General features: G+C 42.5%; 1 protein-coding gene across 2 annotated transcripts in view; it reads left to right on the top strand.

The window, feature by feature from the left end:
- PGM1 (phosphoglucomutase 1) overlaps positions 1 to 17,836 on the top strand; it is a 65,900-nt gene that overhangs the window by 6,985 nt on the left and 41,079 nt on the right. Inside the window, exon 1 of one of the 2 annotated variants that reach the window (XM_030913139.1) lies at positions 911 to 931. The exons of the other annotated variant lie outside the window; for it this stretch is intronic. Coding sequence (XP_030768999.1) covers positions 923 to 931 — 9 coding nt within the window. The 5' untranslated portion in view covers positions 911 to 922. Of the gene's footprint in view, positions 1 to 910; positions 932 to 17,836 lie in introns of those variants that run through there. 2 annotated transcript variants of the gene reach the window in all.

The following is a 17,836-nucleotide window of genomic DNA, read 5'->3' as shown; positions in this document are numbered from 1 at the left end:
GGAGAATGGCGTGAACTCGGGAGGCGGAGTTTGCAGTGAGCTGAGATCTGGCCACTGCACGCCAGCCTGGGCGACAGAGCGAGACTCCGTCTCAAAAAGAAAGAAAGAAAGAAAGAAAAAAAGACAGAAGAAACACATAGACATACAAATAACAGAATTAGAAAACATGCTGAGCTCAGAGAGAGAGAACATTTTGGATTGGGAAAGAAGTGCCTGCACCTAAAACCAATTATGTCTTGAAGAATGGGTAGTGTGCGATAAAAGACATGGCTGCCCTTAAGGTGGGGGACCTGCCGAGAGAGGTGAGGAAGAGGGAATAGGCAGGACTCTTTTAGAGCCAGGCACTTAGTCACTAAACTATCTTTGTTAGGTAAAATATTTACATCCATTTGCTTGGGAGTTTCTCTTTCTTGGCTTCACTAATGCTCTTGCTGAAAAATCTTTTTCCTTTACTTTCTTTTTAATCAAATTTAATGCTAATGAAATTTTGTAGAATAAAAAAAAGCATTCTCACTTTTTAAGATAAAGGGTTTGTTTTGGTTTGGTTTTGTAAACAAGATAATATACGGAAGAGTGCTCTACTGTTTTAGAAAGAGTGACTCAGTCAATAAATATTTATTGAGCACCTACTAGGTTCTGGGAACTAGGGATACAACAGTGAATTGAACAAAGTTTCTGTTCTACAGAGCTGTGGGGTTCTAGTTGATCCTGACAGATGATAAACGTGTCAAATGAAGATAAATTCTCTGAAGAAAAATAAAACCCAGTAAAGGGGACAGCATTAGAGGATGGGCTGCTCTTTTTAGTGCAGCACTTGGAAAAGCCTCTCTGATAAACCTCATGAGAGCAGAGACCTGAATCAAGTGAAGGAGTGAGCCATGCAGATATCCGTGAAAAGACTTCCAGACACAGGAAGAGTTAGATGGAAAAGGTAAACACATATAATCATTTAATATTGTAAAATTATGCCTCAGGTATATAAATGTAGCATACATTATATTGTACAAAGGGTCCCAATATACTATGACATTTTACATATAGATTGTAAGTATTATTATATTATAAATTTATCTTGGGATAATCAGCATTGATCAAATATTTAACAATAATTTTTTTCTCTCTTGGACTCTAGGGTAGAGAAAACTTTTCATCTACCCTCTTAGGTTATATACTGGGGGGCTTGCAAATTAAATGTAAAAGACAAATTAGCAACAAAAAGACATTTGTGGGAGTTTACAGAAAAATGTGACAGGAGGCAGTTAGACTTGGGGGCCTATATATCATCTCAGTAGGGGAAGGCGGAGGAGGAGAAGAGCATTTGCTGGAAACCATGACTTTAGGAAAGATAAATCAGCCTTTAAGAGAATAGGTAGGAGATATTGTAGTTTTATGCCAGTGTCTATTTAGTTATGGCAATAAGAGTCGATCTTCCCTGGTTGTGAAACTCCAGAGTTCCTTTGGGGCATGCTGCTTTTAAGACAGATGAAGGAGTTTAGTAAAAAGCCTATTTTTAAATGACTGCGGCTCAAAATAATTTTTATGTCACAGTGGTATAGTCTTGACCCCTTCAGACTTTAGAAGAGCTTTCAGGAGAATGATTTGAGTGAGCTACACTTCTAAGAAAGTGAAGCAGGAAAGTTTGAACTGATCCTTTTATTCTCCTCCAAGTTCCCTTGAGGCCCACACAGACATAGCCAGTTATTCTGTTGACTTTGAAGCTGTGCTCACAGTTGGGATCCACCTTTGAAAAATGGCTCCTGAGTGTGTTAAGTAAGTAATGGCTAGCCGAGGGCTTCAGTTGGGAGGACTGTGGAGAAGACTTTTCTCCCCTGGGGACCTCAAAGGGGAAAGAAATCACAAGGGGGCAGCATAGGGAGTTGTTTGGAAAGGGTGAGAAGGCTGTGCTTAGTGTTGGGATACGTGGATGGATATAAGCTGGGTTTTGTTTTGTTTTGTTTTTTAAACTTCAGCTGTTAGAAGTCCTCCTTCCCGTAGCTTCTCCAAATCACGACTGAGCTCATTCCCCAAAGCATAAAGAATTAACACAGTGGGGAATGCTATTTAAGTCATGCCAATAAAGATTTAATCATGAATCAGAAACCCTTGGAAAATTATGTTTTCGTATTGGAAAGGTGTTCTTTTTTTCTCCATTAATACCCCAAAGTGTTTTGAAGGTTGAAATGTGATAGGTGGTAGGACAGAAATATTTGGTTGACTTGTCCAGTATGCTAATGGTGTTGGAACAAGGACTCCAGTCTTCTGATATTTCATCTGGTTGGTCTTTTCCATAAATAAATGTATCCCAGAGCAAGTACCTCTGGGGATTGTTATAATATCCTAGTTAACAGCATGGAGAAACTGGCTTGGTCTATGTTAAGTAGGAGTTTCAGAGCTTTTAATACATGAGTCCTGTGAGTTTGTAAAAGGACCCCAAACAACAATTTTGGGAAATACCAATCTATACCATGCTGGGTTGATAGGACCATCTATACTATACAAGAATCTTCACAGATTTAAGTTAACTTTCTTCTTTTTAAACTGCCATTAAGGGCATGCAGGGAAGGTGAAATTTTGTTTTCATGTCCATATATACCATGTGGTTTATTTTGGCAACTAATATATGAATTTGTTCTTGGCTGCTTTGAGTACCCGTGAAACACAGCACTCCTTTCCAGTGGAGGCACCCCAAATTCCTTCCAGTTACCCAGTCAGTACTCAGTGTTCATGGTTCTCTCCATCAAGCCCATGTGTGGCTCCTTGTGTAAACTTAAAGACAAATTATCAGGCCCCCTGTCCCCACTATATAACTATGTATAACTATATATATAGGGAGAGAGTTACATAACTCTGTGTGTGTGTGTGTGTGTGTAAAGAGAGGGGATATAGTTGTATATTTACATATGTGGACCAGTCAGTAGCCATAGTAGTGTTACATTGTCGCATTGTACTGGCCCCAGCCAGCACAGTCCTGTCCCGACAGTGGAGTAGGTCCACAGGGAACCCTGGTTCCACCCTCAGGGAGGAACTCTATCCACCTGCTCGTGTAGCAGTGGACATTGGAGAAGGCCCTAAAAGTCCTTTTAGGGCCGTACAGCTTATGTAACCTGCTTCCTGCTGATGAAAGTTGGAGGATAAGAGGCAGGGGTGACTTTTGCAGGCCAGACTCGTGGCTCTTTCACTGTACAGTACCTTCACAAATTTTGTAGGCTTCTGGCCTATCCTGACCAGTTCCATGTGCTGGTAATCACAGTGAAAGTTCTCACCTAGATAGTTTTGAAACCTAAAAACTTTGATTTGTATTTATTGGATGCTGTGTCCCTCCCCTGATCTATTACTGATGGCTACCTTGAGATAGGTGGAAAAGATAGGCTAGTATGAAGGCAGTATCCTTAATCTGATTTTGCTGGTGGGCTAGTTCCCATTGTCTGACAGAGAATCCTGGGGAATATTTTATTTATTATTATTTATTATTTTTATTTTTTTGAGACAGGGTCTCACTCTGTCATCCAGGCTGAGTGCAGTGGTGTGATCATGGCTCACTGCAGCCTCGAATTCTCAGGCTCAAGCGATCCTCCCACCTCAGCCTCAGCCTGGGACCACAGGCATGCACCACTACACCTGGCTAATTTTTTGTATTTTTGTAAAGATGAGTTTTTGCCATGTTGCCCAGGCTGGTCTCCAGCTTCTGAGCTCAAGCAATCCACCCGCCTCGGCCTCTCAAAGTGTCAGGATTACAGGTGTGAGCCACTGCAGCTGGCCCTGGGAAAGATTTTAGACACAGCCTTTTCTGCTAAGCCTGTTGCTTACCGTATAGCTGATTTAAATTGGTTCCACGAATAGTTGTCATCTCAACTCTGCGATGCCACAAATTCCTGGACTTGGGCAGCATCATTTGCAGGCCACAGTAAAAAAAAAAAAAAAAAAAAAAAAAAATTCCCTTAGCAGAGCCCATTAAAGCCCTTACCTGCCTTTATTTCTGTCTGCAGAATGGCCAGCCCTTGCCTGAGCTCCCCTTTTTATTGTAGCAAGGGGTAGTCAACAAGCAATCATGTTCTGAGTTCTCCCAACCATTTGTCTCAAGCTACAAATTTGGTTGGCCAGTGGTCTGCCTCCCATTGCTATCACAGGCAACAAATTTTTGCATGCCATAAAAAGCATGCTGATGCCACATGTTTTAGATGCTGTTTTGGTGCAGAATACCAACTTTTCTGTTAAAATAGAGGTTTGGCTGCTGTTGTTAGCAGAGTTTCCAAATAAAGTATTTAAAAGTTGATAGTAATGGAACCCTTCCTTTCATATCCTGAGTGTGGGCAGTCCAGGGCTGATGTGTGGCTCCATTATAGAGAGGGACCCATGCCCCTTTTCTTCTGTTGCACAGCCTTCCTTGGAGTGTTGCTCTTATCTAGGTCTGGGGTGGCTGCCCACCACCTTACCGTCATGCCAGCCAACATGCCAGCAGGGGGAGAAAGATTGAGGAAGGCATACCTTTCTCAGAGTTTGAACATATCTGTTGAACTCATGTCCCATTAATCAAAACTTAGCTAAGCTCACCTCTAGCAGCAAGGAGTGCTGCGAAATATCAGTCTTATTCTGGGTGTCATCTGTCAAGCTAAACATTGGGGATTTGACAAACTAAATAAAACAGAGAATTGATGTTGGGGAACAACCAATAGTTTATACTATCCTAAGCATTCCTTCCAAATTTGGTGAAAATCACTGTCATTTTCAAGAGGTAGTGTTACAGAGAGAAGACAGAACTTAATTTTATATGGGCAACTGGATTTTTGGAAGAGACCTTGGCTGTCAGTTATTCCAACCCCACATTGGAAAGGAACCAAGGCACAAACATTGCCATTGTGTGAGAGTCTTAAAATAAACTACTTTATTGAGATATAATTCACATACCATATAATTTACCCACTTAAAGTGAATCATTCAATATTTTTTTAGGATATTCACAGAACTGTACAACCATCACCACAGTCTAACTTTAGAATATTTCCATGATCCTAAAAGAAACCCCTTACATTAGCAGCCAATCTCCCTTGCTTCCCTACCCCTTCAGCCTTAAGCAGCCATTAGTCTACTTTCAGTCTCTACGTTTGCATGGGTAGATTTTACATGGACCAAACGTCCAGTTTTGGTTGCCAGGCAGGAGAAGTTACATTTACCAAGTGAAACCACAGGAGCATGAGAAGCAAAGTAAGGGCTGTGGAATTAGTTAGGAGCAGCGGAATTAGTATCCCATGCTTCTGTGTGCCTTGTCCTGAGCATCGGAGAGTTAAAGATGTCCTCATTCACAAGGAGCTGCCAGTTGAATGGGGAAGATTGACACATACAAAACCAGACAGTAACCATTAGGTGTTATAAAAGCTAACCCAAAAGGAAAAAGAGATGGCTGTGGGAGCTCAGGGCCAGACTGGGATGGACGAGTGTGCCTGGGATGGGTGGTATGCCGGGCGAAGGTGTCCTGCAGGAGATGAGTGTGTCTTTCTCGGCAGAGTCTCTGTCCACAGCAGACCAGGATGTCAAAAAAAGGACGCGACATTTCTCCAGGAGAATAGCTTCTTCATTTTCATGAGGGTAAGCAATTAGATTTCTTTTTTTATAAATATATTTGAACTTATATATCCAAATTAGTATCGTACCCTGCCAAATCGCCGCTCTGGGAACCGTGCGTGCACTCCAGTGATGCGTCTAGTGCTGAAAGCATTTGAAACTCCTCTATGGGAATTATCTTTCAGCCACTCGGTTTATGGGTCACCTAGGAAAACCAGTCACATTATTTTGTAGTCATGCCTCATTTTTCACCTAAAGTGATGTAACAAGATTTGATCACCCACTTTATTCATTAGACATGGCTCCAGCCAATTTTTGTCTTTTTCCAAAGTTCAAATCTACTCTCAAAGGATGAAATTTGTCATAACTGAGGACTTTCAAAGAAAGTGCCACAGACAGTAAAAACAGTTCCCCACTAAAAGAGTTAGAGAGATGTCAGCATTGTTTGAATAAATATGTTGTTTCCCAAGGTGATTGTTTTGAAGGAGATAATGCTAATTGAGATGAATTTACTCTGCCATAACTGTTTAAAGGGAGTTACTGTATTTTGTACTGTTCAAGCACGTTGACCTGTAGAGAGGAGCTTAGGAGACAGCTCTTGCCGAGGCAGAGTCTGGCATTCTGCTTTCTGTAGCCTACCGCAGTGGTCTGGGGATACAGTTCTCTTCCATTCTGGTAAACATTTAAACCTGCTTTGGTGAGGCATTTAGGAGCTGTACAAAATGGGAAGGTTTGTTAAAATACAAACAGACAAAACGGCCAAAAACCCAGCCCAGACAGAGGAAGAGAGTCCTGTCAGCTCTAAACCACAGAACCTGAAACCCAAATGCTAAGCCAGTGCCCACCTCGAGTCTGTGAAATTGTCCCCTGACTTCAGAGGCCAGAAAATGGATCTGGGATGGCATAACTGGGTGGGGACAGAGAAAGGCCTTTTGATTTAGCAATAAAACTATTAGGTTACACCACCTCCATGGGGACTTTGAAAAATGCATTCTGTGGAACAAGACGAAGTGCATTTTAAAGGAAGATTTTGAAATGAAGCAAAAGGGAAATAAGTGTAGAAAACTCAGGTGGAATCAGGGATAAGATTGGCACCTGTCATGAAAGCCTAGGTTCCTCTCTGGGCTGGGCCACACAGTTCACTGCAACTGCTTTGTGGTCAAATCCATGAGAAAATCACTTATCCCACAGTTCGCCATAGACAGCTCCTCCATATGTAGATGTGGTATTCAAAAGAGTAATCATAATATCTGCCTTGAAAGATTCTTGTGAGGATGAAATAAAATTTGTGAAGCACTTATTGTAGGGTCTGACCTTGTAAGTGGTTCGTAAAGAGAAGATTCTGATGATTCTACGATTATTATGATTATTGCAAATACTGAGGCCATTGGAGGGCAGAGGGAGGAGACAAGAAGATGGGCCTAGGGAGGGTCTTTGTGCCTCCTACCACCCTCACTTTTTGGCTGTCCTATCCTGCCTCTGTCCACACATTATCCCTTGGACCTTATCTGTCAGGCAGAGGTTCACAGTTACTGTAAATCTCAGCCACAGGCCCACTGATCTGAGACCTTCACCTGGTTTGAGTCACAAGCTAGCAGTGGCTAGCGAAGGATGGATATTTCAGGATGGATCTGTGGAATGGTTACTGGGCCCAGGCCAATGTCTTGCTGCAGATGGGAAGCTGCAAGAAATGTATGCTGGCGTTTCTGGAAACCTCCTGGGACATGTGGATATGTTTATTTGACAAGCATTGTGGAACACTCTTTGTGTGCCAGGCACTGCACACAGTGGTTGTGGGTATAGGATGAGTAAGACAAAGTCCTTGTGCTTAGGGTGCTCATGCTGGTAAGACAGACACTCCATAGGTAGTTACAACAACATGGTGTGAATGCTAGAACAGACAGTCCCTGACTTACCATGGAATGATGAATTACAGTTGTTCAACTTTACAGTGGTGTAAAAATGATACACATTCAGTAGAAACCATACTTCGGATGTTGGATTTTGATCTTGTCTCAGGCTAGCAAAATGCAAGATGATATTCTAGGAGCAAGCTGCACTTCCCAGTCCACCATGCGGTCCTGAGGGTAAACGACCAATAATGTACAACACAGGGTACTGTATTTAATAAATTACATGAGATCTTCCAACATTTTATTATAAATTAGGCTTTGTGTTCAATGATCTTCCCTAACTATTGGCTAAGGTAAGTGTTGTGGGCACATTTCAGGTAGGCTAGGCTAGGCCATGATGTTTGGTAGGTTAGATGGATCAGATACATTTTTGACTGATGGTATTTTCAACTTACAGTGGGTTCCAAATGGAAGTCAGGCCAGTTGGTGGCTAACTAATTTTACCACGTAACTTCAGTTCATAGTAGTGGCTTGCAAGTGAAGACTTTGAGACTTTGCTTCAAATCTCAGTTTCATAATTAACTGTACAATATCATGTATTCTGCTTAACTTATCTAAAACTGTTTTCTCACCAGTAAAGTGGGATTAATTCCAATATCTGCTATATCAGAGAATTTTATGAGGATTGAATGAAATAATGTACATACAAAGGTTTTGTGAACTCTAAGGTACACCTCAAATATAAATTATTTGGTTGTTTTTGAAACTCCACTGTTGCTTCAGGAAACTCACCCCACTGGGCTAATGTAAGCCTCTTGCCAAAAACAAATCTCTATACACCGTTTTGTCTAGTTCTCTCGAAGTCCAAAACTCAGACATGCTAAAGAACAATAAAAAAAAGTTACAGGCATTAGGCCATTTTGAGACTCTTACTAGAATATCAAAATTACATCTTTTATGTTAAAAGTTATGTTAAAAGTATATATAATCTTTGGTGTGAGATCTGAGTTTGATTCCTGGACATGCTAGTTATTAGCTGTTTAATCTTGGGCAAATTGCTTGAGCTGCTTCTTTACTCATTTGTGAAATTAAAATAATACATTGGGGGGTTTTGATGGGAAATAGACACTTTAAACTTCTTGCGAAAGGTTTCCCAGCTATTACCCCCTCATTTTAACTTCTCTTCTTCCCAGATTTGCCAATGACCTGTCAAGATGCTCTACACCTGTTAGCTTATAAATTTCAGAACAGAAATGTCTTTCTTACAGAGAGTGTTTCATGCACAGAGCCTTGGGGGAGGGAGGACTTGTTCTATATAACTTTAGGTTTTCAGTAATATGTCATCAGCCTGATACTCACTTTTCTCAAAAGCACAAAGCAGCCAGCCCCAAAGTAAGCAAAATTGATCCTGAGTGGCTTAAGTACTGGTTACAGTGTTTGATGTTTGTACGCCAGGTCTATCCCTTATGGTTTTAGGATAGTGGTTCTGGTAAATAGTTGGTTGGGTACACTTGCTCCAGAAACCTCCCTGAATAAGATTTGATGGGGTGCTTTCCATCCCTGAAACATTTACTGAGCATTTCCTTATTGCTCAATACAGTGCTGTGTATTTGGGGCATGCAGCAGTGCGTAAAATAGTCTCAGCAAGTGGGCATTTCAATATAGTATGAGAAGTGCCTCGTTAGGGTGTATTGAGGGACCTAGGGAGGGGAACACGCAGGGGTGGTCAGAGGAAGCTTCCCAGGGGAGATGTGTTTAAACCAAGTCCTGAAGGATGATGAAGAGGAAGCCAGGAAAAAGTGCAGACATGGGGGTATGAAGAAGACATTCTATGTAGAGGGAGCAGCACTTGCAAAACAAGGAGGTCCTTATAGAAAGTAAAACCACAGCCTTAGACTATAAAGTAGGACTCATCCTAACTCCAGCATTGCAGGAAGGGAAGAAGGAGGCCGCCAGTGACTCAGCTGCCATCACACAAGTCCTTAACCCCTAAGACTTTCTTTTATATACAGGCCAACCTGAGGCCCAGTCTGGGGATTATCCTAAGGCCCAGCCTGGGTATTCTCTTATGGCCCAGCCTGGAAATTCTCTTATGGCCCTGAGGGAAGGGAGGATCTTGGAGACAGGATCAAAAACCTAAAAAGCTATCTGTAGGCCGGGCGGGATGGCTCGCACCTGTAATCCCAGTACTTTGGGAGGCCAAGGCAGGCAGATCACGAGGTCAAGGGATCAAGACCATCCTGGGCAACATGGTGAAACCCCGTCTCTATTAAAAATACAAAAATTAGCTGGGCATGGTGGCACATGCCTGTAGTCCCAGCTACTCAGGAGGCTGAGGCAGGAGAATCGCTTGAACCAGGGGAGGTGGAGGTTGCAGTGAGCCGAGATCACACCACTGCATTCCAGCCTGGCAACAGAGTAAAACTCCGTCTCAAAAAAAAAAAAAAAGAAAAGAAAAGAAAATGCTATTTGTAAGGAGGATTGGGTTGAAGTATTTGCCCAGTAATATATTAAGGCTGTCAGGAGCTGGGCATGGTAGCTCACGCCTGGCCTGTAATCCTAGCACTTTGGGAAGCCAGGGTGGGTGGATCACTTTAGGTCAGAAGTTCCTGACCAGCCTGGCCAACATGGTGAAACCCCATCTCTACTAAAAATACGAAAATCAGCCGGGCATGGTGGCGCGTGCCTGTAATCCCAGCTACTTGGGAGGCTGAGGTAGCAGCATCGTTTGAACCTGGGAGGCGAAGGTTGCCGTGAACCGAGATCGCGCCATTGCACTCCAGCCTGGGGAACAAGAGTGAAACTCTGTCTCAAAAAAAAAAAAAAAAAAAAAAAAAAAAATCAGTTTGCTCTGACTCTTATCTTTCTTTAACCAGCAGGTTATGTGACACGTAACACCATCTGTGTGTGACCTCCTGTCTTCACTGGGGCAAGCCTTCTAACTTGGGTCAACTGGCCTGAACCCATATGTAGAATGATTGATGTATAGTTCACTAAGTTAAATTATACATTTACAGATGCAAAAAAAAAAAAAAAAAATTTGGACATACAGTGTGGTTGTGTTGTATCCTACTGCTCTAATATTAGGAAAGGGGCTGGGATGCTAGGTCAGCTGTGACCCTCTTTTCCTTTTGTTTGCATTGGTCTCTATTTCTCTCTTACTCTCACCACTTTTCTACCTCATGTTGAGTAGCGCCATGAAGATCCCTCCATCACTCTGCCTGCAGATATCCTGGGAAGCAATATAAGCTTTCAGCCTCAACCATGCAGACTAACCAGCTCTACTTCCTTCACTATTGCAGTTTCTAGTTCTGTTCCTAATTGTCGCACAAGACTTTGTGCTATTGAAACTACTTGGAGTGCCAGTTCCCAGGCGGAGTGCCCTCTGTTGCAGACACCTTGTGCTTTGGGAATTTGTCTGTGATTAGGGGAGTAATTTTCTATTTGAGGTTGGTCTCAGGGAGGGAAACCACTCCTGACTACTGCCTGAAAACTCGCCTCCATGCTCAGAAACACTAATTACAGGGGTCCTTTGATGCTCTCACTTAAATATTTTAGTTACTCACACATTTGTTGACTATCTATATGTGCCCAACCCCATTCAGGTACTGAGGTTAAAAATGAGTGAGATGCAGTCTCTCTCTCTCCACACCACTGAGCACTGGAGGAAGCTTGTTTGTACATACGGAGCCATGGCCCATGCAGGGTTATTTAGTGCTAGAAACCAAACACTCTGAAGCAAAGAAAAAGTATAGGGGGTTAGGGGGCAGGGTAGGGGAATAGTCTACCCAGAGTGCCTGTCACTCAGAGTAGCCACTCTGCTGCAAACGGAGTTGGCCTATTTTTATTATTATTATTATTATTTTAGCACTTAGCAGTTTCCTAGGGCTGCCATCTGCCATAACAAACTGTGCGGCTTAAAACAATGGATATTTATTCTCTTGCACTTCTGGCAGCTTAGAAGTCTGGAATCGAGGTGACAGCAGGACCATGCTCCCTCTGAAGGCTCTAGGGAAGAATCTTTCCTTGCCTCTTCCTACCTTCTGGTGGTGGCTAGCAATCCTTGGTGCAGTGTAACTTCAATCTCTACCTCTGTCTTCACATGGTATTCTTCCCTATGTATCTCTTCTGTCTCTGTCTCCAAATTTCCCTCTCCTGAATCCTGTCATTGGATTTAGGGCCACCCTAATCCAGTATGCTCTCACTGTAACTTGATTACATCTACAAAGATCCTATTTCCAAGTAAGGTCATATCCCCAGGTACCTGGGGTTAGGACTTCAATATATCTTTTTTTTTTTGGAGGGGGTGGGAGTACTCCGTGCAACATTCAACCATGACATCTATGCTCTCTCCACCAAATGCAGGTGGGTTTTTTACAGGCACCAAAGCACATATACTTTGTACTTAGGCAATAGCCCTTTGGGAATCACTTGGGATCTATTTCCTCTTAATTTTCTTCAAGTTTAAACAAATTTGATCATCCAAAGGAGCCATACATAGCCCAATGATGAGAAACATGAGCTTTAGCATTAAAACTGGTATTGAAGCCTGCCTTTCCAATTTATTGTGAGTCCTTGAGCAACTCATGTAACTTCTCTAATCCTCAGTTTCCTTATCGGTAAAATGGGAATAGTGAGAATCCTACACCACTGAGTTGTTATTAAGCCTGCATGGAAACCTACATGCAATGATATTCACTGTGCTGAGCGCTTTACATGATCTCATATAATCTTTCCAACAACTCTTAATTGATTGGTATTTAGACGCATGTTTTACAGATGCAGAAATAGAAGCTAAGTGATTTGTCCAAGATCTCCAAGATACTGAAGAGTATCAAGAGTTGGAATTTGAACCTGGATTTCCACTGTGCTCTATTCCTCAAGACCCTTTTAATAGTTATCTAGCACTATAGTCTAGGCGTTCCTAAACTTTTTAAGTGAAAGTCCAACTTTTTATATCCCTAAAGCCTAGCTCTCACTGAAGCCTTGATTGGGGCCAAGAGAGAATGCCTTGCTGCTGCCCCCACAAGCCACCATCCATCTCAGGAATTCCCACAGATGTCCACATTTACCCACATGCTGTTTTAAAAGCTTTTGTTTATTGAGTATTTACTGTTCACCTGGCTGCATATTACATTACGTGGAAAGGTAGCATGATAGTTACGTGTCTGTGCTCTGGAGACAGACTGTGTATGACTTGGTGTCTTCTTAAAGCAAGCCTTCTAACTTGGGTTATATGTGAAATGAACAGTATACAGTTCACTAAATCAAAGCCCATCTCCACAGTCTACCTGACCTTGGACAGATGACATAATCTCTGTATCCCTCATTTTCCTTATCCCTAGGATAAGTGCTGAGAGTGATAAGCCCCTATACAGTTGTTGTGAAGATTAAATAAGTTAATGCTTGTAATGCACTTGAAACATGACCCAGCACATTGTGGCCTCCTGAATTTATCTTCTACTATATACAGCAACCTTTGAGCAGGCATCATTGTCCTTACTATTTTACAAATAAAGAAACTGAGGCCAGAAAGGCCATACACCACTAGAAGGTTCGAGCAAAGCCAGGATTCAGACTCCTTCTGCTACCTGTCCCATTCCCCCAGTGCCTGGACCATTGGGGATGTTTAATCAGTATTTATCTCACAGATAAACCCATTGCATCTGTGCCCTCCTACCTGGGCTTACCTGCTTTCGAGATCAGGGGATGTGTTAGAAGGAGGTGATCAGTCCTTACCAATACCTCTTTCTGTTTTTAGTAGTTTGGATAACATTTATTGAGTGGCTACTATATGGCCAGGCATTGTGGTAAGCATTTCACACATACTTTTCCTCATTTACTTTCAGAACCTTTTAAAGGAGGCTTCACTCTCTCCATTTTATAGAAACTCTGGCTTACAGGGAACCCATAGAAAAGGATGTTCCCTGTTTGTGGCCACCTTCATTCATGTCCTTTACAGCTGGACGTCCTATTTTGGCCAGACCATATAATTGAAAATGATCTTAGTAATGAGACAGACAGAAAATAACCTCACCATTTCTCTCCTCTTCTTCTTCTTCTTTTTTTTTCTTTTTGCAGACGGAGTCTAGCTCTGTCGCCCAGGCTGGAGTGCAGGGGCCGGATCTCTGCTCACTGCAAGCTCCGCCTCCCGGGTTCACGCCATTCTCCTGCCTCAGCCTCCCGATTGGCTGGGACTACAGGCGCCCGCTACCTTGCCCGGCTAGTTTTTTGTATTTTTTAGTAGAGACGGGGTTTCACCGTGTTAGCCAGGATGGTCCTGATCTCCTGACCTCGTGATCCGCCCGTCTCGGCCTTCCAGAGTGCTGAGATTACAGGCTTGAGCCACCGCGCCCGGCCTTTTTTTTTTTTTTTTTTGAGACCCAACCTTACTCTGTCGCCCAGGCTGGAGTGTAATGGCGCAACCTCGACTCACAGCAATCTCCGCCTCCCAGGTTCAAGTGATTCTCCTGCCTCAGCCTCCCGAGTAGCTGGGATTACAGGCCCTGCCACCACACCCGGCTAATTTTGTATTTTTAGTAGAGACGGGGTTTTGCCTCAAGGCAGATCACTTGAGGTCAGGAGTTTTCTCCTCTTCTTAAAAGTCCCAGAGTCCTACCATATTTTAATTATTTGATGGAGGGCCAACCACTGCCTGCCACAAAACTTAAAGGGGCACAATTTCCCTTGTGATCTTGGTGAAGGGAGCCCCTGGAGTTGTGCAAGGCAGCTCTGGGCAGAGGTGAGTGAAGCAGGCACGGCTTCAACCCCTTATGAGGCTGCTGGCAATCTTGCTTGTTTTTCGGTTTTCCACCACAAGAGGGAAACATACGACCATGAATGGTTTGAAAATAAAGCGATTCCTTAACTGATTCTCTTTTTACCACATAATTTTAATAATTGTGCTCCTGGTAAGCTAGAATGGGGAGAGTTCTTCTGTTAGTGCCAAGTGAATATTCTTAAGGGATTGAAATTCAAATTGTCTTGAGAATTCTCCAAAAAGGAAATAAAAGAGACATAGAAAAATGTTATATGAACCATATAAATGGCTGTTTTTATAGGTCAAAATGGTTGAATATGGGTCATTTCTGATAAAACAGGAGACTTCTTCACATGTGCTTTACTTATGAAAAGGGGTTCCTAAGCCTTGCGCATCTTCAAATTGAGGAGGTTGTTTTCAGATGTAACCACATGGGTTCAGAATGGCAATTGTGCAGATGGGGAATGCCTTCCATGGCTTCTCTTTGCCCTCTGAGTGCTCATAGCTCTCTTGCAGGCTCCCAGATGAGTACTTTTTCCTCCATTTTAAAATGATTTGTTGACTTATCTGTCTCTCCTTCTGCACCAAAACTTTCTTGGCAGCTTGAGTCTTCCTGAGGTGTACAGTGCCTGGTGAAATGAATACACACATCGGTTTATATAGGAAATGTTGGGTAGGTGCTTGGGTGAACAGATGGACAGCCAACTGATGCATGCTAAAGGTTGTACACTCTCTGAGGAAGCTGTTTTGTTTGTTTTTATTTCAAAATCTACTTCAGGAGTCTTTGTGAACATGGGATTCTGTAGAGCTCTAAGCCATCTGGCCCTTGTAATTCTTCTGACCTTGTACCTTCTTCCAATTTTAATGTATTTTCTCCTTTTCTTTAGAGAACATTTCCTAACTCTACTAAAAATGCACATAGCCAAAGGCCTGTCCCAATAGTTGGGTATGAAACACGCCTGCATGTTTTCAGATTCAGAGCAGTGCTAAAGGCTAATGCCTATGCAGGGCTCACAGAGCACTAGAACCAGCTGGTGCTAAGCTCTTTACATTTGTAAACTCTTGTCTCTTTATACAGCAAATCTATGCAGTAGCTACTACTTTCAATCCCTGTTTCAAAGGTGAGAAAATAGAGACACGAAGAACCTATGTCCCTTGCCCACGGTCCCCTAGTCAGAAAATGGTACTTGGCCTCTGCCTCTGTGGACTGAGGGAGCTCAAAGGAGAAGGGGAGGAAGTGTTCTCTCTTCCTTTTCTTGCCTGTATGGGACAGCAAGTAAGGCCTGGCTCACAGCTGGCAAACAGGACCCAGGACCCAGCTGGCAAACAGGACCCAGGTTTTTAAACATTTACAGAGCCCTGGTCAGCCCTGTAAAGAGATGTAAGTGGCTGTAAGTAACAGAAGCCCAGTTAGGATTCAGTCAGCCCCCGTGAAGCCTGATGCACAAAGACTGCACACAGAGAGATGGGCGTCTCCTGCAGCCACAGGCAGTGGGGCGGATGGACTTCAAGACCCTGAGACACATTTTGGGAGTCCAGGCGGGCGGATCACTTGAGGTGAGGAGTTCGAGACCAGCCTGTCCAACACAGTGAAAGCCTGTCTCTAATAAAAGTTAGCAGGGCATAGTAGCACACACCTGTAATCCCAGCTACTCAGGAGGCTGAGGCACGAGTATTGGTTGAACTTGGAAGGCAGAGGTTGCAGAGATTGCGCGACTGCACTGCAGCCTGGGTGACAGAGTGACTCTGCCTCCAAAAAAAAAAAAAAAAAAAAAAAAGACCCTGAAACAAGAGGAACCCAGGCAGCATCTCCTGTTTATCTCAGCACATCTGTTTCATTTTCTTCTCTCTCTGCTGACCCATTTGTCAATGGAAGTTAGGTTTCTCAGTGTGTTATTATTATTATTATTATTTTACAAACTCATTTAATCAAGTATTTATGAATATTTCAGATTTTTAAGTCAAATATTTGTTTTCTTTTAAAATTCCTTGTCTAATAAGGAAAACTTTTCAAGTATTCAAGTTATTCTCATGTAGTCAAATAATAACAGCAGATCCTTGTATAGGGCATACTATAGCAGCTCTGGTTTCAGAACTATCTGTAAATTACTTCATTCAAACATGACTACAACAAGTAAAATAGAGCTGCTATCATTATCTCCATCTTGGCAGATGAGGAAATGGAAGCACAAAGAGGTTAAGTAACTTTTTCAAGATCATATTACTAGTAACTGGTGGAATAAGGGTTCAGACCCTGTCTCTTCGGCCTTAGAGTCCATTCCCTCAAGTACTACCGTATACTGTGCATCTAATGACTTAAACTTATAAATATAATACAGTCCACGTTTTCTGGAATGTTTCACTAATGTTTATAATTTTGATAAAATTCTTCTAATACCTCCTTACACTTGAAATCCTGTCTAAATAAGTAACACAACCTGCACATTATGAACTGGAACCACATGGCTAATCTTTAGATAAACTCATATCCCACATTTCTTAAATGTATTTCAAATACCAAATATACCTAGTTTTCCCCCACTTATTGCAAAAATATTAATACTATGTTTATTTTATTATTTGTATCCTATGTGATATACTTCATCATCTGTACACTTAATTTTAAGAGAGTATGTTTTAAAATGCCAACTTAAAAGACCATCCTCTCACCTGAAGCGATGAGGGGTTACCTTTCCAGTTGAATTGGGGTGACACCAGCTGGGTGAGGTGTGGCTTGGCCAAGGGTCTGGATGTGGAGGCACCAAGTCCAGAATACCAGCGCCAAAAGAAAGTCTCCAGTGGCTTGTGTTCCCAGCCCCTGTTCCCTGATTCTCAGGTCTGATGAATCTGCAAGCCCTACCTATGTGAGAAGATTCATCTAACCTATTTTTTGCTTGATTCTATTTCGAATTCTTTTCTGATTCTTCCTGTACATCGGATCCACAACTCTTAGAGATGTATGAGTGATCTAGAGTCGGATCCTGCATAGCTGTCACGGACTCTCACATATTGTCAGGCTGTCAGTAGCAGTTCTGTGGATATTCTCATGACTCAACTGTTCTTGCCCCACAGCTCATAAGTTTACCTGTCTTTCTGGTTCAAGGGCTAACCTAATCTGAGTAGTACACTTTTGAGTCCCAATTCTAGATTCCAAGGAGAGGAAACCTGAATGGTCCAGCTTTAGTCAGGTATCTACCCCTTTTGCTCATGGCCTGGAGTCAGGGTCCTGGAGTAGAGACATGGCCCCAGGCCTTCACTCTCATGGAATAGTTGGGGGACAGTTCTCAGAGAAGGAAGGGGATAAGTAGAAAGCACAGTATGGAAAAAGGGTCAGAGGAAAGAGGTTGTTCAAGGAGTATCTTCACGGTAGGAGAGAGGAAAAAAAAAATCAGTGCTCCAACTGGGCCAAGAACTCAAAGTTGAAGTTGTATGTAAAAAGCTGGCAGAGGAACAGTGCTGGAAAAGATCGCATTGACTGGGACCCTTAAAGCCAACCCAGCTAAGGATGGAACCCTTTTTGCAAGCCTTGGTTAATCTTTTTCCAGTCTTCCTTCTCCAAGCTATTCAAGGCACCACTGCCAGCCAGTCGACTTTCCAAAAACATATTGGTTTACATTCTTTTTGCTTGAAAATTTCCATAGCTCTGCAGCACTTACAAAATAAA

This window comes from Rhinopithecus roxellana, chromosome 12, assembly GCF_007565055.1.
Source record: "Rhinopithecus roxellana isolate Shanxi Qingling chromosome 12, ASM756505v1, whole genome shotgun sequence".
Classification (NCBI taxonomy): domain Eukaryota; kingdom Metazoa; phylum Chordata; class Mammalia; order Primates; family Cercopithecidae; genus Rhinopithecus; species Rhinopithecus roxellana.
This window is presented reverse-complemented; position numbering and strand designations above follow the sequence as displayed.